Here is a 16585-nt window from a genome sequence, read left to right on the forward strand (position 1 = left end):
ACCCAAACAAGAGCGCAGAGAGTCCGCTGAGGGATGCGGAGCGGAGCAGCACTGAGTGAGTGCACGCGGGACCGATCCGTCACATGACGTCATTCCGCGCACACTGCTCTGTTCTCGCCGCTTCATACCGGCGACCGTCTCCATGGAAACCTCCACAGCGAATACGCACAGCGGCACCCAGCGGCAGACAATGGCTGTGCAGCAAGAATAACACGATTGGGCTAGATTCGTTTAATAGTTATATCTCAAACAGTTCAATGCGAGAAAAGATTGGGGAAAAACTACAAATTTGCAAGTTAATGTTTAAGCTTTTATTATTATTCACATGATGCCTCAGAAATCATTCTAATGTGCTGATTTGATGCCCAAAAACATTTATCATCATCAAAGTTGAAAACAGTTGAGCGGCTATACAGTACATTTTGTATGGAAACCATAATATACTCAGCATTAAAAAGTTTGGGGTATGTAAGATAAATTATTAAAATAAATAAAAATAAAGCATTGAGCAAGGATGGGTTAAATTGGTTAAATGTGACAATATTATATTATAACAGAAAATTTATATTTCAAATAAATGTTCTTTTGAGTTTTTTTTTTATCAAATAATCTTGGAGCTTATTGTGCTTTAAATATAAACAAATACATACATACAGTACATACATTCTTGAGGACCAAATCAGCATATTAAAATGTGACACTGAAGACTGGGGAAATTCAGCTTTACATTAAATGTTAAAATACAATCAAATAGAAAACTTTTCGATCGTAATAATATTTTTTTTGACTGCGTTTTAAAAAAAAAAAAAATACAGACTTGGTGAGCATAAGAATATTCTTTCACAAACATGAAAAGAGCGCCAATGTATACACATTGGGTGTTTTTAAGAGCTCAAAACATCTCATTTTATTAGGCTATAATTTACATGACTTTTGTATATAGAATACATCTAATAAACTTTCAGTCAAACCAAATCCCTGTCAAAACACATTTTCTTCTTCTGAAATAAGGAAGTCGATAAACTGCTGTTTTACTGTGACGTGTCTTGGACCACGCAACAGCATGGTTCACTGAAGTTTTGGGTTTCACCCCCGTGACCTGGTGTGGTCGCAACAGCGGAAGTCTGACTCCGCCCCAGTCTGGTTCCTCCGCTGTGATTGGCGGAGAGGCGAGCGGAGGCGGGGCGGACTGTTGGCGCTGTGTCCAGTATCTAGGCGGGACAAATGGTCAGATTGATCAAATAAACTTTTTTACTCGCTAGGAAACAGCCACATAAAACTTATCCTCAGCTATGCATCAAAAGCGGTTTTGTTTTTTCTTTCGGTTACTTTAATACGACTAAGTGTTAATTTACAGAAGCGTTGGATCCGGTAACGTTATTATTAGAGACCTGGAACTGTATAAGGAACGTTAAATACCAACCTGTACTGTATTTACTACGGATTTATGGGATGTCGAGTAGTATGTGAAAGTGGTAACGTTATATTTCTCTTTTTGGGTGAGTAGCTTTTATATTTTATCTTGTTTTCATAGTTTTGCACTATGTAGACTGGACAGAGGTGTAATGTTATGTGGCTGGCTGTAAGCTTGCGGGCTAAGTTAGCTGGTTTCGGGCTTGTTTTGGCTTAACATATCCGCTTTAGTTCATAAACGGATCATATTTGTCCTTATAATATAATACGTACGTTAATTTCATTCAATATCATACATTTAGGACACAAGCCAGACTGGCGGCTCTTGGTAGGTTTGAACCCGCGCTAACTGTGAAACCGATAGTTTAGTAGTCAACATGACTACAGTCTTGATCGTAGTTCGTACGTATATTTATATAATTAGTTCCTGGGCGATAATTATGCACTTTATACTACATAAACGTATTATACAGCACGTAAGCGGCTAAGTTATTCGCTACGTCAACTCTGCTGGTAACGTTATACTGGTAGTTTTAAAAACTGTTTAACAGTTTACATAGATTGTTTGAGTTATCCAAGTCGTACGAGCATCGGGCAGCTAAACAAATTCTCTTAAATTGTATTAAAGTTAATAACTTCCGGATTAAATCTTTTGCAATCGGCGAGATTCCGCGCCAAGATTTCAAAAGTGTGGAGGCGCGCGGGACGAGTAAAGTCCCGCCTCTCCGCGCCGCACTTATTTGCTGCTGTCAGTTGGGGGCGTGTCTTCGTACAAGTTCTCCGTGCCCATTCGATGGAACGCTTGTCAGTTATTGCTAAGCGCAAAAAACAAAACACTAATTTTAAATCATAATAATTTTTAATATATGCACATTGATTAACATCTGTTAAGTTTAAAAAACCTATTTTAGCTCGGCAAGAAATTACTAAACGTTATACCCGGACTAGTATTCAAAATGTTGTCTCCAAGAATGTATAATGCTGTAAAGAAACGGTAGGACTGCTTTATGAAATGTAAATAATATTAAGTGAACGTTGATTATTTTAACGTCGAGTCGTGTGTTCTTTTCTTTAGGTGGAAAATGTCCAGTACATTATCAGAAGGTCAAAAGCTAACCAGGACACCTTTAAGAAGTCCGTTCAAGGAAAGATCAGAAAATGACAAGGTCAGTTATAAATATTGTGGCTTCAAATTCACAAAAGAGTGATTCTGTGTGAGGAATCTATAAAGTTAACTTGTCATGCACTAGAGCAAACACTCCCAAACAAGGGCCTCCAGGACAAAGTTGGTCTGTGTTGACCTTTGATTTGTCTTGTCATATATCACAAGAGAAGGAAATAATAGGAAGGAAAAAATAAACCTCTGAAGCATATCATTATTAGTAATTTATCTTTCTGCGTTAACATTTTTAATTTTCGGATTGAAATTTAAATAATTGAAATGTCTTGATATGATATAGTTGGATATAATAGAACAATTACTTTGGCTTTTGGCCAGATTTTGTAGTAAAAGGTTTAGGGAACTGCTCTAGAAGCATTTCTTGAAAAACAGCATGATCGTGATCAATAAGACCTAATGTTTTTTTTCTCTATCAAATAGGGGCATGTTTTTGTGGAGCCACAAACACCACTAAAAAACTTGAGTAAGGCTTCAGAAGCTGCGTTACTGGAGAGCCATAAGAACATGGGGCCCCTGACTACACCTACTAAGGGCCTCGAGGCACCGTCAAGCGATCCCTGGACACCGACCTCCAACCTGAAGATGCTCATCAGTGCGGCCAGTCCTGAGATTCGCAACCGCGAGAAAGAGCGAGCCGTAGACAGCGGCGAATCGGAAAACTCCCAGGTATCAATAGAGGTATGTATGCATCTCCCACTATTTGTAGATTTACTGTCTGTATTGCCAAAGTAAAAATTTATATATATGTGTGTGTTTTTCTATTGTTGTGCCACGCAGGAGCCTGAACAAGGGGAAGAAGTAGAAAAGCTCCAGACAAGCCGTAAAGACAAAAGCCTGGGTTTGCTGTGTTACAAATTTCTCGCAAGGTACCCGAACTACCCCAATCCTGCGTTAAACAACGACATCAGCCTCGACGATGTGGCGACAGAGCTGAGTAAGTTGCTCAATGGTCAAACAACACTTCTTATTTCAGTCACCAGATCATGTGTTTCATCAATCCTGATCGCTTCCATTCTCACTAACCTCTCAGATGTGGAGCGGCGTCGCATCTACGACATCATGAACGTTCTCGAGAGCCTAAACATGGTCAGCCGACTTGCTAAGAACCGCTACACGTGGCATGGCCGAGTGAAACTTGCACAGACACTCGCCATGCTGAAACGGGCCGGCAGAGAGAACCGCTACGACCAGCTGATGCAGCAGATCCGTCATAGAAGCCTAGAGCGAGAAGAGAGAGAGTTTGACTCGGACGGAGAGGAGAAGGAGAATGAAGAAACATCAGGTTTTGATATGGATGGAGCAGAGCTTTCGGGAGCAGATCCTAAAGCAGGTAACATAATGTACGACCATCTGCTTAAGGCAATACTGTTTTATTTTATGTATGCCTAATAGAAGGACGTTAGGTTTCATTTATTATTAAATGTGTCGCGCGATCATTTGGTATTTGTAAAACAGAAGAAATTCTCATGAAAAAATGTGCATAAACAAAAACTATTTCTCAATTTCATTCTAATGTTATAGAGTTTTGGTTCAAGTCTGGGGGGAAACATTCTTGAAAGAGAAAAAAAACATGCTTTTTTGTTAATTGCATTATAAGTAACTTTGAAATATAACTGCAGTGGATGTCAGATGATAAAAAAAAACTTAAAAATGTATTTTTATGCAGAGAAACCTTGCAGGTCATTCTGTATAATACAGCCTCAATTATTGATCCCTGAATATCATGAAATATTCATGTATGAAAGTTAATCCTAACAGTAGTATATGGGATTTCAGTTGTTCCTGCGTTATTTATTTTTGTAAATGTAGAATATATTTTAGTACAAAAGTTGTTGGTGAATCATGATTTGTTCCGGAAACATTTGTACGCAGATTTAACTAAGACCCATTGTTTTAATCTGCAGCTTCGGCCAGCAGTCGTAAAGACAAATCTCTGAGAGTGATGAGTCAGAAGTTCGTCATGTTGTTCCTGGTGTCCAGCCCTCCTGTGGTCAGTCTCGAAATAGCTGCCAAGATCCTCATCGGTGAAGATCACGTTGTGGATCAGGACAAAAACAAGTTTAAAAGTGAGTGCTTCTGTTCTCATCATGTGTATAAAAAGCACTGTGAATCATTATTAAAGTGGATGGCACATATGTTTTCCATTTCAGCGGACAGATAGGAATCTTGCAAAAAGTGCATTATCAAGTGTGCTCATCCAGTAAAACCTGCTTAAAAAATAATAATTTTAACTGTCTGCTCAGTGAAGGTGGAATTAATTATCTCTTTTCTATGCTCTCTTTTTTGTTGGCAGCTAAGATCCGCAGACTTTATGACATTGCAAATGTTTTGAGCAGCCTAGAGCTGATAAAGAAAGTGCATGTGACTGAAGATAGAGGAAGAAAGCCTGCTTTCAAGTGGACTGGGCCAGAAGACTTGCCATCTCCAAAGGGTAAGTCTAGCATATTTCACAGGAAATCGCTCATAATCCTATATATCATGTTTATTTTAAGCTGTCTGTGTATTGCTCACTTCTTATATCATCTGTTATTATTGCTTGTGTTTGTTTTATAGATCTGGGGACCTCAACTTCAACAGCAGCATCACGGCCTCTGGAGTCCCGTTCCTCTGTTGACAACTGTGCCAAAAATCTCTTTTCCTCACCCGGAACAAAGCGAGGTTTTACTCGACATCATTCCTTAGTCAAGCTGGTCAAGAGCATACAAGATGACCGCAGAAAAATCAACTCTGCTCCTTCTAGTCCAGTTAAAATGACAGGTGAGCCATAACAGTTTTTTCATCATAAGAAAGCAACCAACTAATGATCTTGTTTTCTGTGGGGGTTTTCTACTTTGAAGGGATTACTCCACCCCAAAATGAAAATTTTGTCATTAATCACTTACCCCCATGTCGTTCCAGTCCCAAACCTTGTTCATTTTCGGAACACAATTTAAGATATTTTGGATGAAAACCGGGAGGCTTGTGACTGTCCCATTGACTGCCAAGTAAACAACAGTGTCAAGGCCCAGAAAAGTATGAAACATCATCAGAATAGTCCATCTGCCAATAGTCCAACCGTAATGTTATGAAACGACGAGTCTCCTTTTTTGTTTTATTCGCATACATACAAGAAGTATTCTCATTGCACCATAAAGTTATGGTTGAATCACTGATGGCAGATGGACTATTCTGACGATGCTTTTTATACTTTAGGATAGTCGTTATTAATAGTACCAGCTTCACTTCTGCCTTCCAGCTTGAAACTGCCTTTTTGAAATCTGACATACACAAACAAAATGATCTTTGGGGCACTTTGTGTTGCTTGCAATTTAAAGCCTGACATAGAATATGTGAATATGTCAAGTTGAAGACTGGAGTAATTGCTGAAAATTCTTTGCCATCACAAGAATAAATGATACTTTCAGAAACATATTAAAATACAAAGCAGTTATTTGAAATGGTGATAATATTTCAGTTTTTACTGTATGTTTGATAAAATAAATGCTTTCTAATGAATTTAGCATATTGAGATTTCTTTGAACTTTTGAACGCAAATTTAGCAAAAAATACTACTAAAACTAATGTCCCGTTTTATTTTATAGGTGAATCTGCAAACGGTGAGTTCTACACAAACAAAATGGCTCACCTGGCTGCTATCTGCAAAAAGCAACTAGATGAACAATCAACGTAAGTAAACTTTTTGTGTTCCTTCGAACAAAAAAAGACAATGAACCACTCATTTTGGATATAACACCTATGATTTGTCTTCCAGGGGCCATCGGGTTCAGTCTAAGAATGAGGTGACAGATGCTCTGAATGGAAGCACTTCACAAGTGTCCGAATCACCTGAATCCACGTCTGCTAGCAATCATCAGTCTCATGGGCCTTTGCGAATGCAGATCCCAGTTCTTCCCACAGGGGCGATTCCTTACCTTTCTAGCAAGTGCTCCCCGGTCATCCCGGTTCTGATACCCCAGCAGCAGGCAGGCGGGACATATGCTGTTTACATGCACCCCACTTCTCTCAGACCACAGCCCACTAGCCTAGCAGTGCGTTCAATGACATTTGAGAGCCCAGGAAATGCAAACACAAAGACATCACCAGCTGCCACAGCAAGCAGTAATCAAACCAACCAACCATCATCACACGGAAAAGAGCCGACAAGTCCTTCAACCCTTAAACGAGCGTGTGGAGAAAAGAGCTTAGCAGGAAGTCCATCTAAACTGCAGCGGATAGAGCCAAAGGTGAGGTTATGTGAAGAATATACGGCATGGTAAATTGTGGATATATAGATTATATAGGTAAAAAAAAAATTCAGAACCAATGTTTACTTATTGTTATATTACAAAATTGTGTTTTAGATGATTGCATTTTTTTTTTTTACATTTAATTAAATGTGCAAATAAATAAAACATGCATTCAGCTAAAACATTCAGGATAGTTTTGCATTAACAATTTTACATTTTAAATATTTGCTAATATTTGTTTAACATTTGATTCTCATATTTATATTTTATAATCCAAACAATTCAATGAATTACCATATCTATGAAACTCATTTGAAAAACTATATATATATATATATATATATATATATATATATATTTTAATCAAAAATAGATCACATATTTCTCGCGTTTTAAAATAGTTAGTAAAAGTGTGTAGGTAAATATAATAAGAAGAAAAAGAACAGTTGTTACAGACATATTAAACTAAATATATGTAAATGAAATGTTTGAACTAGTCTGAATTGTCTTAAATGAATTGCTCAGTATCTGCAGTTAATGTGCTTACAGTACATGGAGTAACAGTTTTAACCCTCTGGTGTGTTTCCTTTAAAGAGTGATTCACCAAAGCTGTGTGAGATTCTGCAAGCTCGTCTAAAGGCTCACAGAGGCTCTTTTGCCTCCAGCCGGCCTTCCCCAAGAGCCCTGCACCTGGAGTTCCCCAAACCCTCTGAGAGCCAGCCTGCCTCACTAATCACCAGCACAGCGCCTCTGGAGCACAGTGTGGAGACCTTCCTGGAGGAGAAGGAGAAGGTTCAGACCTCAGACAGTGAGGCCGGACTGACGCCTGTCAGACCACCACCATCACAGGCCCAGAAGCTAAGCGTTCAGGACATGGTGCTGCCCTCTGGACCCATACATGCAGAGGTAGAACTACTATTTACTACACTTAATGTGTGTAGGAATACTACACATGTGCACCTTGTCTGTCTGATCCTCAATATTCCTCATGTTGGAATGATTCAAATAGTTTTTAGGTGTTTAATTTAATTTAATTTTTTTTTACATGAGTTTCAGCCTTAACTCTAACTTCTATTTTTGTGTCAGACTTTGATCCCCGCAGGTTTTTTGATTCCGATCTCCCAGCAGTCTATTGTGAACTTCAGAGATCCACAATACTCCACTGGAGAAAGCTCCAGAGCCTCCACACCAACATACAACGTCTATCACACCCCAACTGCAGGTATGCCAAAACCCAAGGTTATACCAAAAATCTGTATATTTACTATGGATGAAGGATGCATGAATGCTTTTTTTCTAGCTATACTTTCCAATTATATTCATTTGATCAAATATTGATTTTTAGGTAGAGTACAATTTAGTTGTTAGATTTGATTTGTGTGTAAATTTTGAAAACTGAAAACTTAACTTTTTATGCATGGTTGCTGTTCATTATATGTTAACTGTATTAGAAAATGGTGCTTCATAGTGCAAGTTTTTTAAAATGATAACATTATTGTGTCTGCATAAACCACGAAAATGCTAATTAGTGAAATATGCCAATTCCTGAGCACTATTCATGTGTTTATAGTGAAAAACAGTTAAACATGCATGTAATGAATTGAACAATCACTGATGTATCTGTTCTTTCCAGGTTCCAGACATCCTCTTCCTCAAGAAGTCACCCCCACCCGGCTCCCTCTCCACCGGATACCGTCTCTCTCTCCCTTCCCTTCTCAAGGGCATCGCATCCACAGCCCCAGTCCTGCCATTCTCAACTTCACCTTACAGAACCTGGGCCTTATCCCCGGCACCAGCACACCAAGCTCCACTCCTGAGCAGACCAGCACACTTCCATCTCCCCACCCGGGGCTCCCTCCACAGAGCATGATCTTTGTGAAGCCCATCTCACCTGCTCAAGCTCTGCAGCCGGCCTCCATAAACGGCCAGCCCGTAACACTCATCAGTATACCACAGGTACAGCCACGGCAGCTATGAAAAAATATGGGAAAGTCAAGCATAAGGGACAATATACAGTCAGTAATACACTTTTGTAAAAAAAAAATTATAATGATAATCTAGGTTTACATAGTGTAAGTGAAATCATAATACATTATTATGACTTTTTTTACCATAATAATTAATGTTATAATTTTTGTAAATAAAATAGTATAATTTTCATTCGACAAAATAGTTAACTGTTGTTCTAAACTATGTTTTTAGGAAACCTGGAATAGAAAAAAGTCAATTAAAATATTTTTTGTCTTCAAATTCTTAAAAACACCAGTCTTGTTAAATAACAAAAAATCAAGGATTTTTAAAAATATAAATAAATTTTTTTTATTATGTGTGTAGTATATGCCCATTCAAGTCACATTAAAGCTAGTTTTCCTAATTACTTGAAAACGAAACTTTTGTTTGGCCTACACTACCGTTCAAATGTTTGGTGTCAGTATGATTTTTTTAATTTTCATATTTTGTATTTCTTTCCTTTGAATTTTCTATTAATCAAAATTACTTAAAAAACTGTCTTTGATCTTGCAAGCTGTTTAATAGCACTCAGCAGGTGTTACAAAAGAAGTAAAATAAAAAAAGCACCCATCCATAAAAAAGGTGTCATTAAAGTGGTTTTTTATTTCACTTCTTTTGTAACACCCGCTGAGGGCCATTAAACAGCTTGAAAGATCAAAAACTGTTTTTAATATAACTCCGACTGGATTCGTCTGAAAGACAAAAGTTATATACACCTAGAATGACTTGAGGGTGAGTAATTTATGAGCTAATTAAAATTTTTGGGTGAACTAACACTTTTAGCAGCAACCTTCATAATAATTAGAAACATTTTTGAGTAGAAATTTGGCTTATTAGAATGATTTCTGAAGGATCATGTGACACTGAAGACACTGAAGAGGAATGATGCTGAAAATTCAGCTTTGTATCACAGGAATAAACTTTATTTGAAAATATATTAAAATAAAAAAAAATAGTAACTCAAAATTTTAATAGCATTTCACAATATTACTGTTTTTACTGGATGTCTGATCAAATAAATGCAGCCTTGGTGAGCATAAGACTCTAAATAAAATCTTACAGACTCCACACTTTTGTACAATAGTGTAATTTTCATTTTTCTAGGAGGCTCCCTGGGTTTGTGTGACTAGTCCTTTGTTATTTAAAACAGTAATTTGCATATTTACTCTCTCTCCTGCAGCCTTTGGTAACCACACCTAAAGGGGCCTGTCAACACCTCCAGCAGAGTTTCTTCCACACGCCCGTCTCCTTCTCTACTGTGACCAACACCACGGCTCCCAGAAACATCTACATCCCTCAGAGAAAGCTTGATGTGAGTCCAGAGGACAGCTAAGACCTTCACACCTGCAGTCCTTACGCTGCTAAAAACCACTGTTCTGTGTGAGCCATTGTGTGTGCTTGTTATTTGTCTTTGAGTGTGTGTTTTTTTATGTTTTCCTCTTTTTATATCGTTACTTTACTGTAGGGTCTGCATTAACTTTACATTAGTCTGTGGTGCTTGATGCTTTTTCCTGCTGAGGCTCTTGAGGAAAGCCATTCGGCAAACATGGTGCTATGCTATTGACCAAGACAGTTTAGGGTTTATTTGCAAAATAAAGGGTTTTCTTTAAATATGCTGTAAATTTAGGGTTAAAAAAAGGAAGAATGAGCAAAAACTGTCAAATGTTGTATGAAATGTCAACAGGAAATCTAATTTCAGGGATTGTAGGAATTGGCAAATTGATTGTATGATTTTTTTTTTATTGTATTTTTTTATTGTTGTGAATGGCTTCGCCTTAAAGTGTTTAAGTACCACAGTATATTACATTGCTATAACTTGGCATTGTGTTAAGATGTATTAATATGGGAGAATGTTAGATTAAGGGTGTTATTAAATATTGTAGATGTATTTTATGTTAATGAAATCTAGTAATATTACTATCAGCACATCATTTATTTGAACTGCCTTTACAATCTGATTTATATGTAATAAAGATAAATGAATGTGCTCCAATCTTGTCTTTATTTAAATGTTGGGGAAATGCCTTTCACTATTTTATTGCTGAAATTTCTTTATGAATGTCTTAAAGTAATGATTCATATTAGTGAATCAGTATATTTCATTGAATCCAAAGTTCTTAAAGCTCCTTGCTTTTTCGTATTTAAACTTTCACATTTCAAATCACATCAGAAAAGCATTTATTTTCAATAAAAATTAAGGATCTAATCAAAAAGTTGAAAATAAAGTATCAGGTAGAGAGGGCTTTATCATTCTAATAAGGTGGCATCCATTTAATAATTTGAAATAAAAATTACTCTTAAATTATTATTGAAGAATATTGCACCTTACGTTAAATTCTAAAGTAAGTTAAACTTTAAAATGTAAGTCGATGTAAAATACCTTTCAGAGAGAAAAGAGTATATCAAATGGAAAAAATATAAATATAAAGTCAAGGGGTAGTTTTTTACATCACCATCAGGGACAACTGCTCCTAGAAATCCAGCTGCCTGCAGATTTCAGGTCTAGTCCTGCTTCAACACAGCTGTCTAATGTTTTGCCAATCTTGGACAATCAATGTGAAAGTCTTCAGCTGCGTTAGATGTGTTTTGGCGCTAAACTGTGCAGTGAAGTAGTTTGCTTTTCTAGATTTACTTGTCGTTATATAATGACATAATGAACCTAAAGATACGACCCCGGCAGGACTCGAACCTGCAATCTTCTGATTCGAAGTCAGACGCCTTATCCATTAGGCCACGAGGCCGGTTGATGAACTGTTGATGTTTATTCAGTGCAGTTAATCAGTGGGACTCCATTACGTGTCTTTTATAGCTATTGAAGACTTGGAATATAGCGCATTGTATGACAAAAAGCATATCCGGATTCCGTAATTTTGGCTAATATTGCCATTCATATTCCACTGAATAAAAACAAGAAAGAAAGAAAAAAGACAATTGAATTAGGTTAAATTAAATGACAGATAAATAATTATAAACAGTTAGTCTATGTCCAATGTGCGGCATCAGATACAGAGTAGTTATAGAAATTATGTCTGTAAAGCGCAGACTGTTCTTTTGAATGATCATCCAAAGCATAAAATAACTGTAATTAGGCAGAGAAACGGTTAACGGTTCAAAGGCAGTTGTTAAACTGAGTTGAGCATTCAAGCCTTTAAAGCGCTGAACAAATGTTGCAGAGCTTGTAGAATATCTGAGCTCAGGACTGGAGAAGGCCTCTGTATTGCATCTGTGTTTTGTCAGCAGTTAATTTAGGAGGATGGACTAGTTTGAAATGTCAGCACGGCCTCCTGGTCCTCTTGAAATTATGTGTGTGTGCGTGTGCGTGTGCGCGCGCGCGCGTGTGTGTGTGTGTGTGTGTGTTTGTGTGTGTGGATGCCAAGTATATAAAGACCCGCCAAAGAGGGTCAGAAATGGACATCATCAGGACCCTGAGCTCGACAAGAGGTGAAAGCATCATTTCCAGGAAAAAAGATTTCTTATATAACCCGTGTAAGTAGAATTTAAACATTTGCATTTTTTATGTTTACTCATGGCTTCAACATTTGTGCTGTAATGTAATCATAAATATTTAGCATAAAAAGAATATTCATTGGGTATGAGATCTATTGTAAAAAAAAAAATAGATTTTCGAAGAATTTGTCAGGTTTTATTTGAGTAATAATAACTCTTATGACTTTCATCAATAAATATGAAATTACACCATATAATAATTCATAATAAATAAAAAAAACTGGTAATAATAATGCATTCAGTTAGATCATGTAACAAATATATTTACATTTGAATGTACATTAAATGAGTATCTGTTACATACCTGTATAAGCTCTGTTAATGACTTTTTAATGAAAGTTAATGTTATTGTCTGTTATGTGAAAGAGTTATTAATTAATATTGATTCAATAGTCATGACATTACTAAACCTTACCTTCGTACAAAGTAGAATATGTCAATATGAGATTAATAAAGATACACTCCCATTCAAAAGTATGGGCTTTTGTTATTTGAAAGAAACGACTATCATTCAAAAAAGGAAGCTTTCTATTCATCAAAGGATTATGAAAAACTATCATGGTCAAACTTTCCACAGAAATATTAAGCAGCACAATTGATTTCAAACATTTATTGAGCAGCAAATCATCATATTAGAATGATTTCTGAAGGATCATGTGACACTGAAGACTAGAGGAATGATGCTGAAAATTCAGCTTTGCATCACAGGAAAAAATATACATTTGGAAATATAGGCACATATAAAAGTTATTTTAAATTGTAATAATATTTCACAATATTAATGTTTTTACTGCATCAAATAAATGCATTCTTGGAGAAGATAAGAGAATTCTTTCAAAAACATTAAAAAACCCAAATGAATGTAATGTAAATATTAGAAACAGATTTAACAGAATTGTAGTCACACAACAGAGCAGTCATTTCTTGTAAGCTGGCAGTGGCACGAATAAAAGACCTATTTCTGGACCGTTATCATTGCATTCCCCACTAGTGAGGTGATATTGTGCTGCTCACAGAGATGACATAGAAAGAGACTATTACTTTGAGATAGGATACGTCTATTTTTATATTTGACCGGTCACGTACCACATTAATGAAGCTTTTGTCAGTGTTTAACAAATGGTAAAGATTAGCTTAATGTTTTAAACACTGGGAGTTTTGCACTGATTGTCTCTTTTTCCATCTTTGTGAATGTCAGGGACTTAGTCAGAGCTGAAGATGCCCAACTGGGGAGGAGGAGCCAAGTGTGGGGCCTGTGAGAAGACGGTTTACCATGCCGAGGAGATCCAGTGCAATAGCCGGAGCTTCCACAAAACCTGCTTCATCTGCAGTACGTCCACAAAGCATTAGTAAACTGAATGGTACCTTACCCTGAAAGATCTAGTTCGGACAGTTTAAGATTTTCCTCGTGGGTTTGAAATATTTTAAGATTACATCACCAGACATGTTTTTCAGGTAACCAGGTACCCAATAATAAAAATAAGAGCAGTATGAATAGAGCAGTTTTAGCTGCTAAAGAAACCCCTTCATAACCAATGAAACCCAGTGGGATGAAGAAATGGAAAATGTCAAATCAAAAAAAAATAAAACAAATAAATAAAAATAAGTTCATAAAACTTACAAACACATGCATCCTTTGGCCCTTGGGACCATTAGTATGTTTGCCAAACATACCTTTAAGTTAACTATCAAATGTTTTGTTCAATAGCATAATTTTTAGGATGGAGTAATAATTAATATCACGATTTAATTTTTTTAAATATTTTAATTAGATTTTATTTTTGAATTTTCTGTTTTCATTTGCAATTTTGTCATTGCTATTTTGTGTGTATGTGTTTTGTTTCCCCCCAATTGTCTCTTGTTTTAGTATTTTAATGTAAATTAGAAATGTATTTATTTTTTCGATTTATTTCAAGTAAAGGCGCAGCATTAACTCTTAAAGGCCTGAGTTAGCCAGAAAGTGTGGTGATCGTCTGAGACTGGTTACAGAAACACCCCTCCAGGTCGCCACCATTTCCATCTGCTGTGGATGCGTTGGTCTCTCAGAGCCTCTTGTTCATCCAGCCCAAAATTAGACACAAATGCAAGCTCCCATGAGCCTCTTGAGCCGTCCTGGCTGAAAGTGCAGCAGCTGACGAATGCAGACAGGAGACGACAGGCTTCTGGAGGAGCTGCGAGATCACGCTCCCTCTGTCTCTCGCAACAGCTTCAACAAGAGATTTTATGTTGCAAAACAATAATAATGTTTCACAATATTACTGTTTTCACTGCATTTTTATCAAATAAATGCAGCCTTGCACCAAAGATACTACTTTTAATATCAAATGTTTGAATTGTGTGTGTTTATGTGTATTTTACGTGTCTTTACAGTCGTATTTTAAAACAGTTGTGTTTCTGTTCTCTAGTGGCTTGTCGTAAAGGTTTGGACAGCACTACAGTTGCAGCACACGAGTCTGAAATTTACTGCAAATCCTGTTATGGCAAGAAATATGGTCCAAAGGGTTATGGGTACGGCCAGGGTGCCGGAGCGTTGAGTTCTGACCCCGTCAATAATGAAGAACTTCAGCCTCAAGAGTATGTCACAGAAATATCTTTAAAATATATTCTTAAAGGAACAGTTCACCTAAAAATGTCAATTTGCTGAAAATCTGCTCACCCTCAGACCATCCGAGTTGTAGATGAGTTTGTTTCTTCATCAGAACAAATTTGGAGAAATTTAGAATTACATCACTTGATCGCCAATGGATCCTCTGCAGTGAATGGGTGCCGTCAGAATCAGAGCCTAAACAGATGATAAAAACCATGGCACCCATTCACTTCAGAGGATCTTTTGGCGATCAAGTGATTTAATTCTAAATTTTGAACTTTAATTTAATTTGAGCAAGTTTTTATTTTTGTGTGAACAATTCCTTTAAAGATAGAGTACCACTTTAATAATTAGCATTTAGAAGAAGAGTTTTTTTGTGAATCTTATGCTTTTGGTTTTATGTTAAGGTCCAAAGCTCCCCGTCCTGCATCTGCTAACTCAAACCCAAAGTTTGCACAGAAGTTTGGGAGCACAGATCGCTGTCCTCGCTGCTCTAAAGCCGTTTATGCAGCAGAGAAAGTCATGGGCGCTGGAAAGGTAAAACTACAGCTAAAATTAAAGCAAGAAGCTGACTCGGAGCTTTGAAACATTTCACTCTGATATAATATGAAATATATTAATATTAAACCATTCAAACAGAAACATAAGCATATTTTGAGAATGTGTTCCCTTCTCAGCACTTCTGCAATATGCTGCTGTCACAGGTCAGCGCTGTGTAAAGCACATTTCTCCGTAGTAATTTATCAGACTGTGACTGGTTCTGATCCAACAGGCCTGGCACAAAACCTGCTTCCGCTGTTTATTGTGTGGGAAGAGCCTGGAATCCACCACGGTGACGGATAAAGATGGAGAGCTCTATTGTAAAGGTACAATCCATCAAATAAGACCACACGATCTCTGCCAGCTCAATCTCATTAATATCACTTAACCAATCCATAGATACGCTGTTTTGAGTTTACTTCTCACAACTGTGCAACAATCTCCCACAATTCTGAGATGGCAGAAATTGCCTTCCATAGAAATTTGCATTAAAAAAATAACAAAATAAAATACCACAGTGTTTGTAAAATACTGCCGTCACTGGGGTGGTATTATAGGGTACCAGCTAAAAGGTACATCTTTGTACTTTATTTACCTCTAGATGGTATCGCCCCAGTGACCGTCTTTTATCATACTTTTTATCCTGAGAGTAATTTAATAATAACCATGACATACTTTATATTTCAGAACTGAGATTTGACAATAGATTTTTCTTTTTTTCTTCAGTTTGCTATGCCAAAAACTTCGGTCCAAAGGGGCGTGGCCTGGGGAACCTGGGTGTGGTTGAGGAGAATGATTGACAAGTTTAGTCCAACACAATCCAGCACTTTCTCACTGCACCCAGCACGTCAATAATAGCTGATTTTTTTTACACACTGTACAACAATGACTATTTTTCTCATTATTGTAAAAATTCTGCTTTGCCTCACAGGAACAAAATTAATAAAATTGAACAATAATTCCGCTTTTGCTAGTAAGCCTTGAGACTCATTTAAAAAACTAGACTTTTAGACTTTTTATATAAATATTTATACATCTCCAAAACTCCTTCACTACTAGCTAATAGTGGCTGTAATGTAAGTTACTCAATACCTTTATACCTTTACCTGGAGAAACACTCGG

At 36.9% G+C, this 16585-nt stretch overlaps 3 protein-coding genes and 1 non-coding gene across 10 annotated transcripts in view; 2 read left to right on the forward strand and 2 right to left on the reverse strand.

The window, feature by feature from the left end:
• Nucleotides 1–81, reverse strand: part of LOC113105544 (neuron navigator 2-like) — a 171919-nt gene extending 171838 nt beyond the window's left edge. For all 6 annotated transcript variants that reach the window (XM_026266663.1, XM_026266657.1, XM_026266664.1 and 3 more), the window contains exon 1: nt 3–81. The gene's annotated coding sequence lies outside the window, so the exon portion shown is untranslated. The remainder of the gene's footprint in view (nt 1–2) is intronic.
• A 1126-nt stretch (nt 82–1207) lies between these two features.
• Nucleotides 1208–10817, forward strand: LOC113105546 (transcription factor E2F8). 2 transcript variants are annotated; one of them, XM_026266666.1, is made up of 14 exons: nt 1208–1499; nt 2489–2579; nt 3014–3271; nt 3371–3527; nt 3624–3923; nt 4498–4659; nt 4887–5024; nt 5147–5350; nt 6175–6259; nt 6345–6816; nt 7414–7725; nt 7906–8041; nt 8453–8775; nt 10010–10817. In XM_026266666.1, the coding sequence occupies exons 2-14, from the start codon at nt 2496–2498 to the stop codon at nt 10160–10162; spliced, it is 2784 nt and encodes a 927-aa protein (XP_026122451.1). In that variant the 5' UTR covers nt 1208–1499; nt 2489–2495; the 3' UTR covers nt 10163–10817. The 2 variants fall into 2 exon arrangements, with proteins under 2 accessions (XP_026122451.1, XP_026122450.1); XM_026266665.1 differs by lacking the exon at nt 1208–1499 and adding an exon at nt 2267–2407.
• A 680-nt stretch (nt 10818–11497) lies between these two features.
• trnar-ucg (transfer RNA arginine (anticodon UCG)) lies at nt 11498–11570 on the reverse strand. Its single transcript has one exon. It is a non-coding gene; the product is annotated as a tRNA-Arg (tRNA).
• A 614-nt stretch (nt 11571–12184) lies between these two features.
• LOC113105548 (cysteine and glycine-rich protein 3-like) lies at nt 12185–16429 on the forward strand. The gene is made up of 6 exons (XM_026266668.1): nt 12185–12315; nt 13535–13666; nt 14742–14910; nt 15331–15460; nt 15696–15789; nt 16190–16429. Exons 2-6 carry the CDS (start codon nt 13555–13557, stop codon nt 16261–16263), a joined length of 579 nt encoding a protein of 192 aa, XP_026122453.1. The 5' UTR covers nt 12185–12315; nt 13535–13554; the 3' UTR covers nt 16264–16429.
• The last annotated feature ends 156 nt before the right edge of the window (nt 16430–16585 follow it).

The sequence above is a fragment of the Carassius auratus genome, chromosome 7 (genome assembly GCF_003368295.1).
Source record: "Carassius auratus strain Wakin chromosome 7, ASM336829v1, whole genome shotgun sequence".
In the NCBI taxonomy this organism is placed as follows: Eukaryota; Metazoa; Chordata; class Actinopteri; order Cypriniformes; family Cyprinidae; genus Carassius; species Carassius auratus.

Bases quoted from the DNA above. Each gene is read 5' to 3' on its own strand.
- LOC113105546 (XM_026266665.1), top strand. From the start codon at position 2,370: ATGTTGTCTCCAAGAATGTATAATGCTGTAAAGAAACG. The intron at 3,924-4,497 runs GTAACATAATGT...TTTAATCTGCAG, and splicing joins GGGAGCAGATCCTAAAGCAG to CTTCGGCCAGCAGTCGTAAA. The intron at 5,025-5,146 runs GTAAGTCTAGCA...TTTGTTTTATAG, and splicing joins AGACTTGCCATCTCCAAAGG to ATCTGGGGACCTCAACTTCA.
- LOC113105548 (XM_026266668.1), top strand. From the start codon at position 13,555: ATGCCCAACTGGGGAGGAGGAGCCAAGTGTGGGGCCTGTGAGAAGACG. The intron at 14,911-15,330 runs GTATGTCACAGA...TTTTATGTTAAG, and splicing joins GAAGAACTTCAGCCTCAAGA to GTCCAAAGCTCCCCGTCCTG. The intron at 15,461-15,695 runs GTAAAACTACAG...CTGATCCAACAG, and splicing joins AAGTCATGGGCGCTGGAAAG to GCCTGGCACAAAACCTGCTT.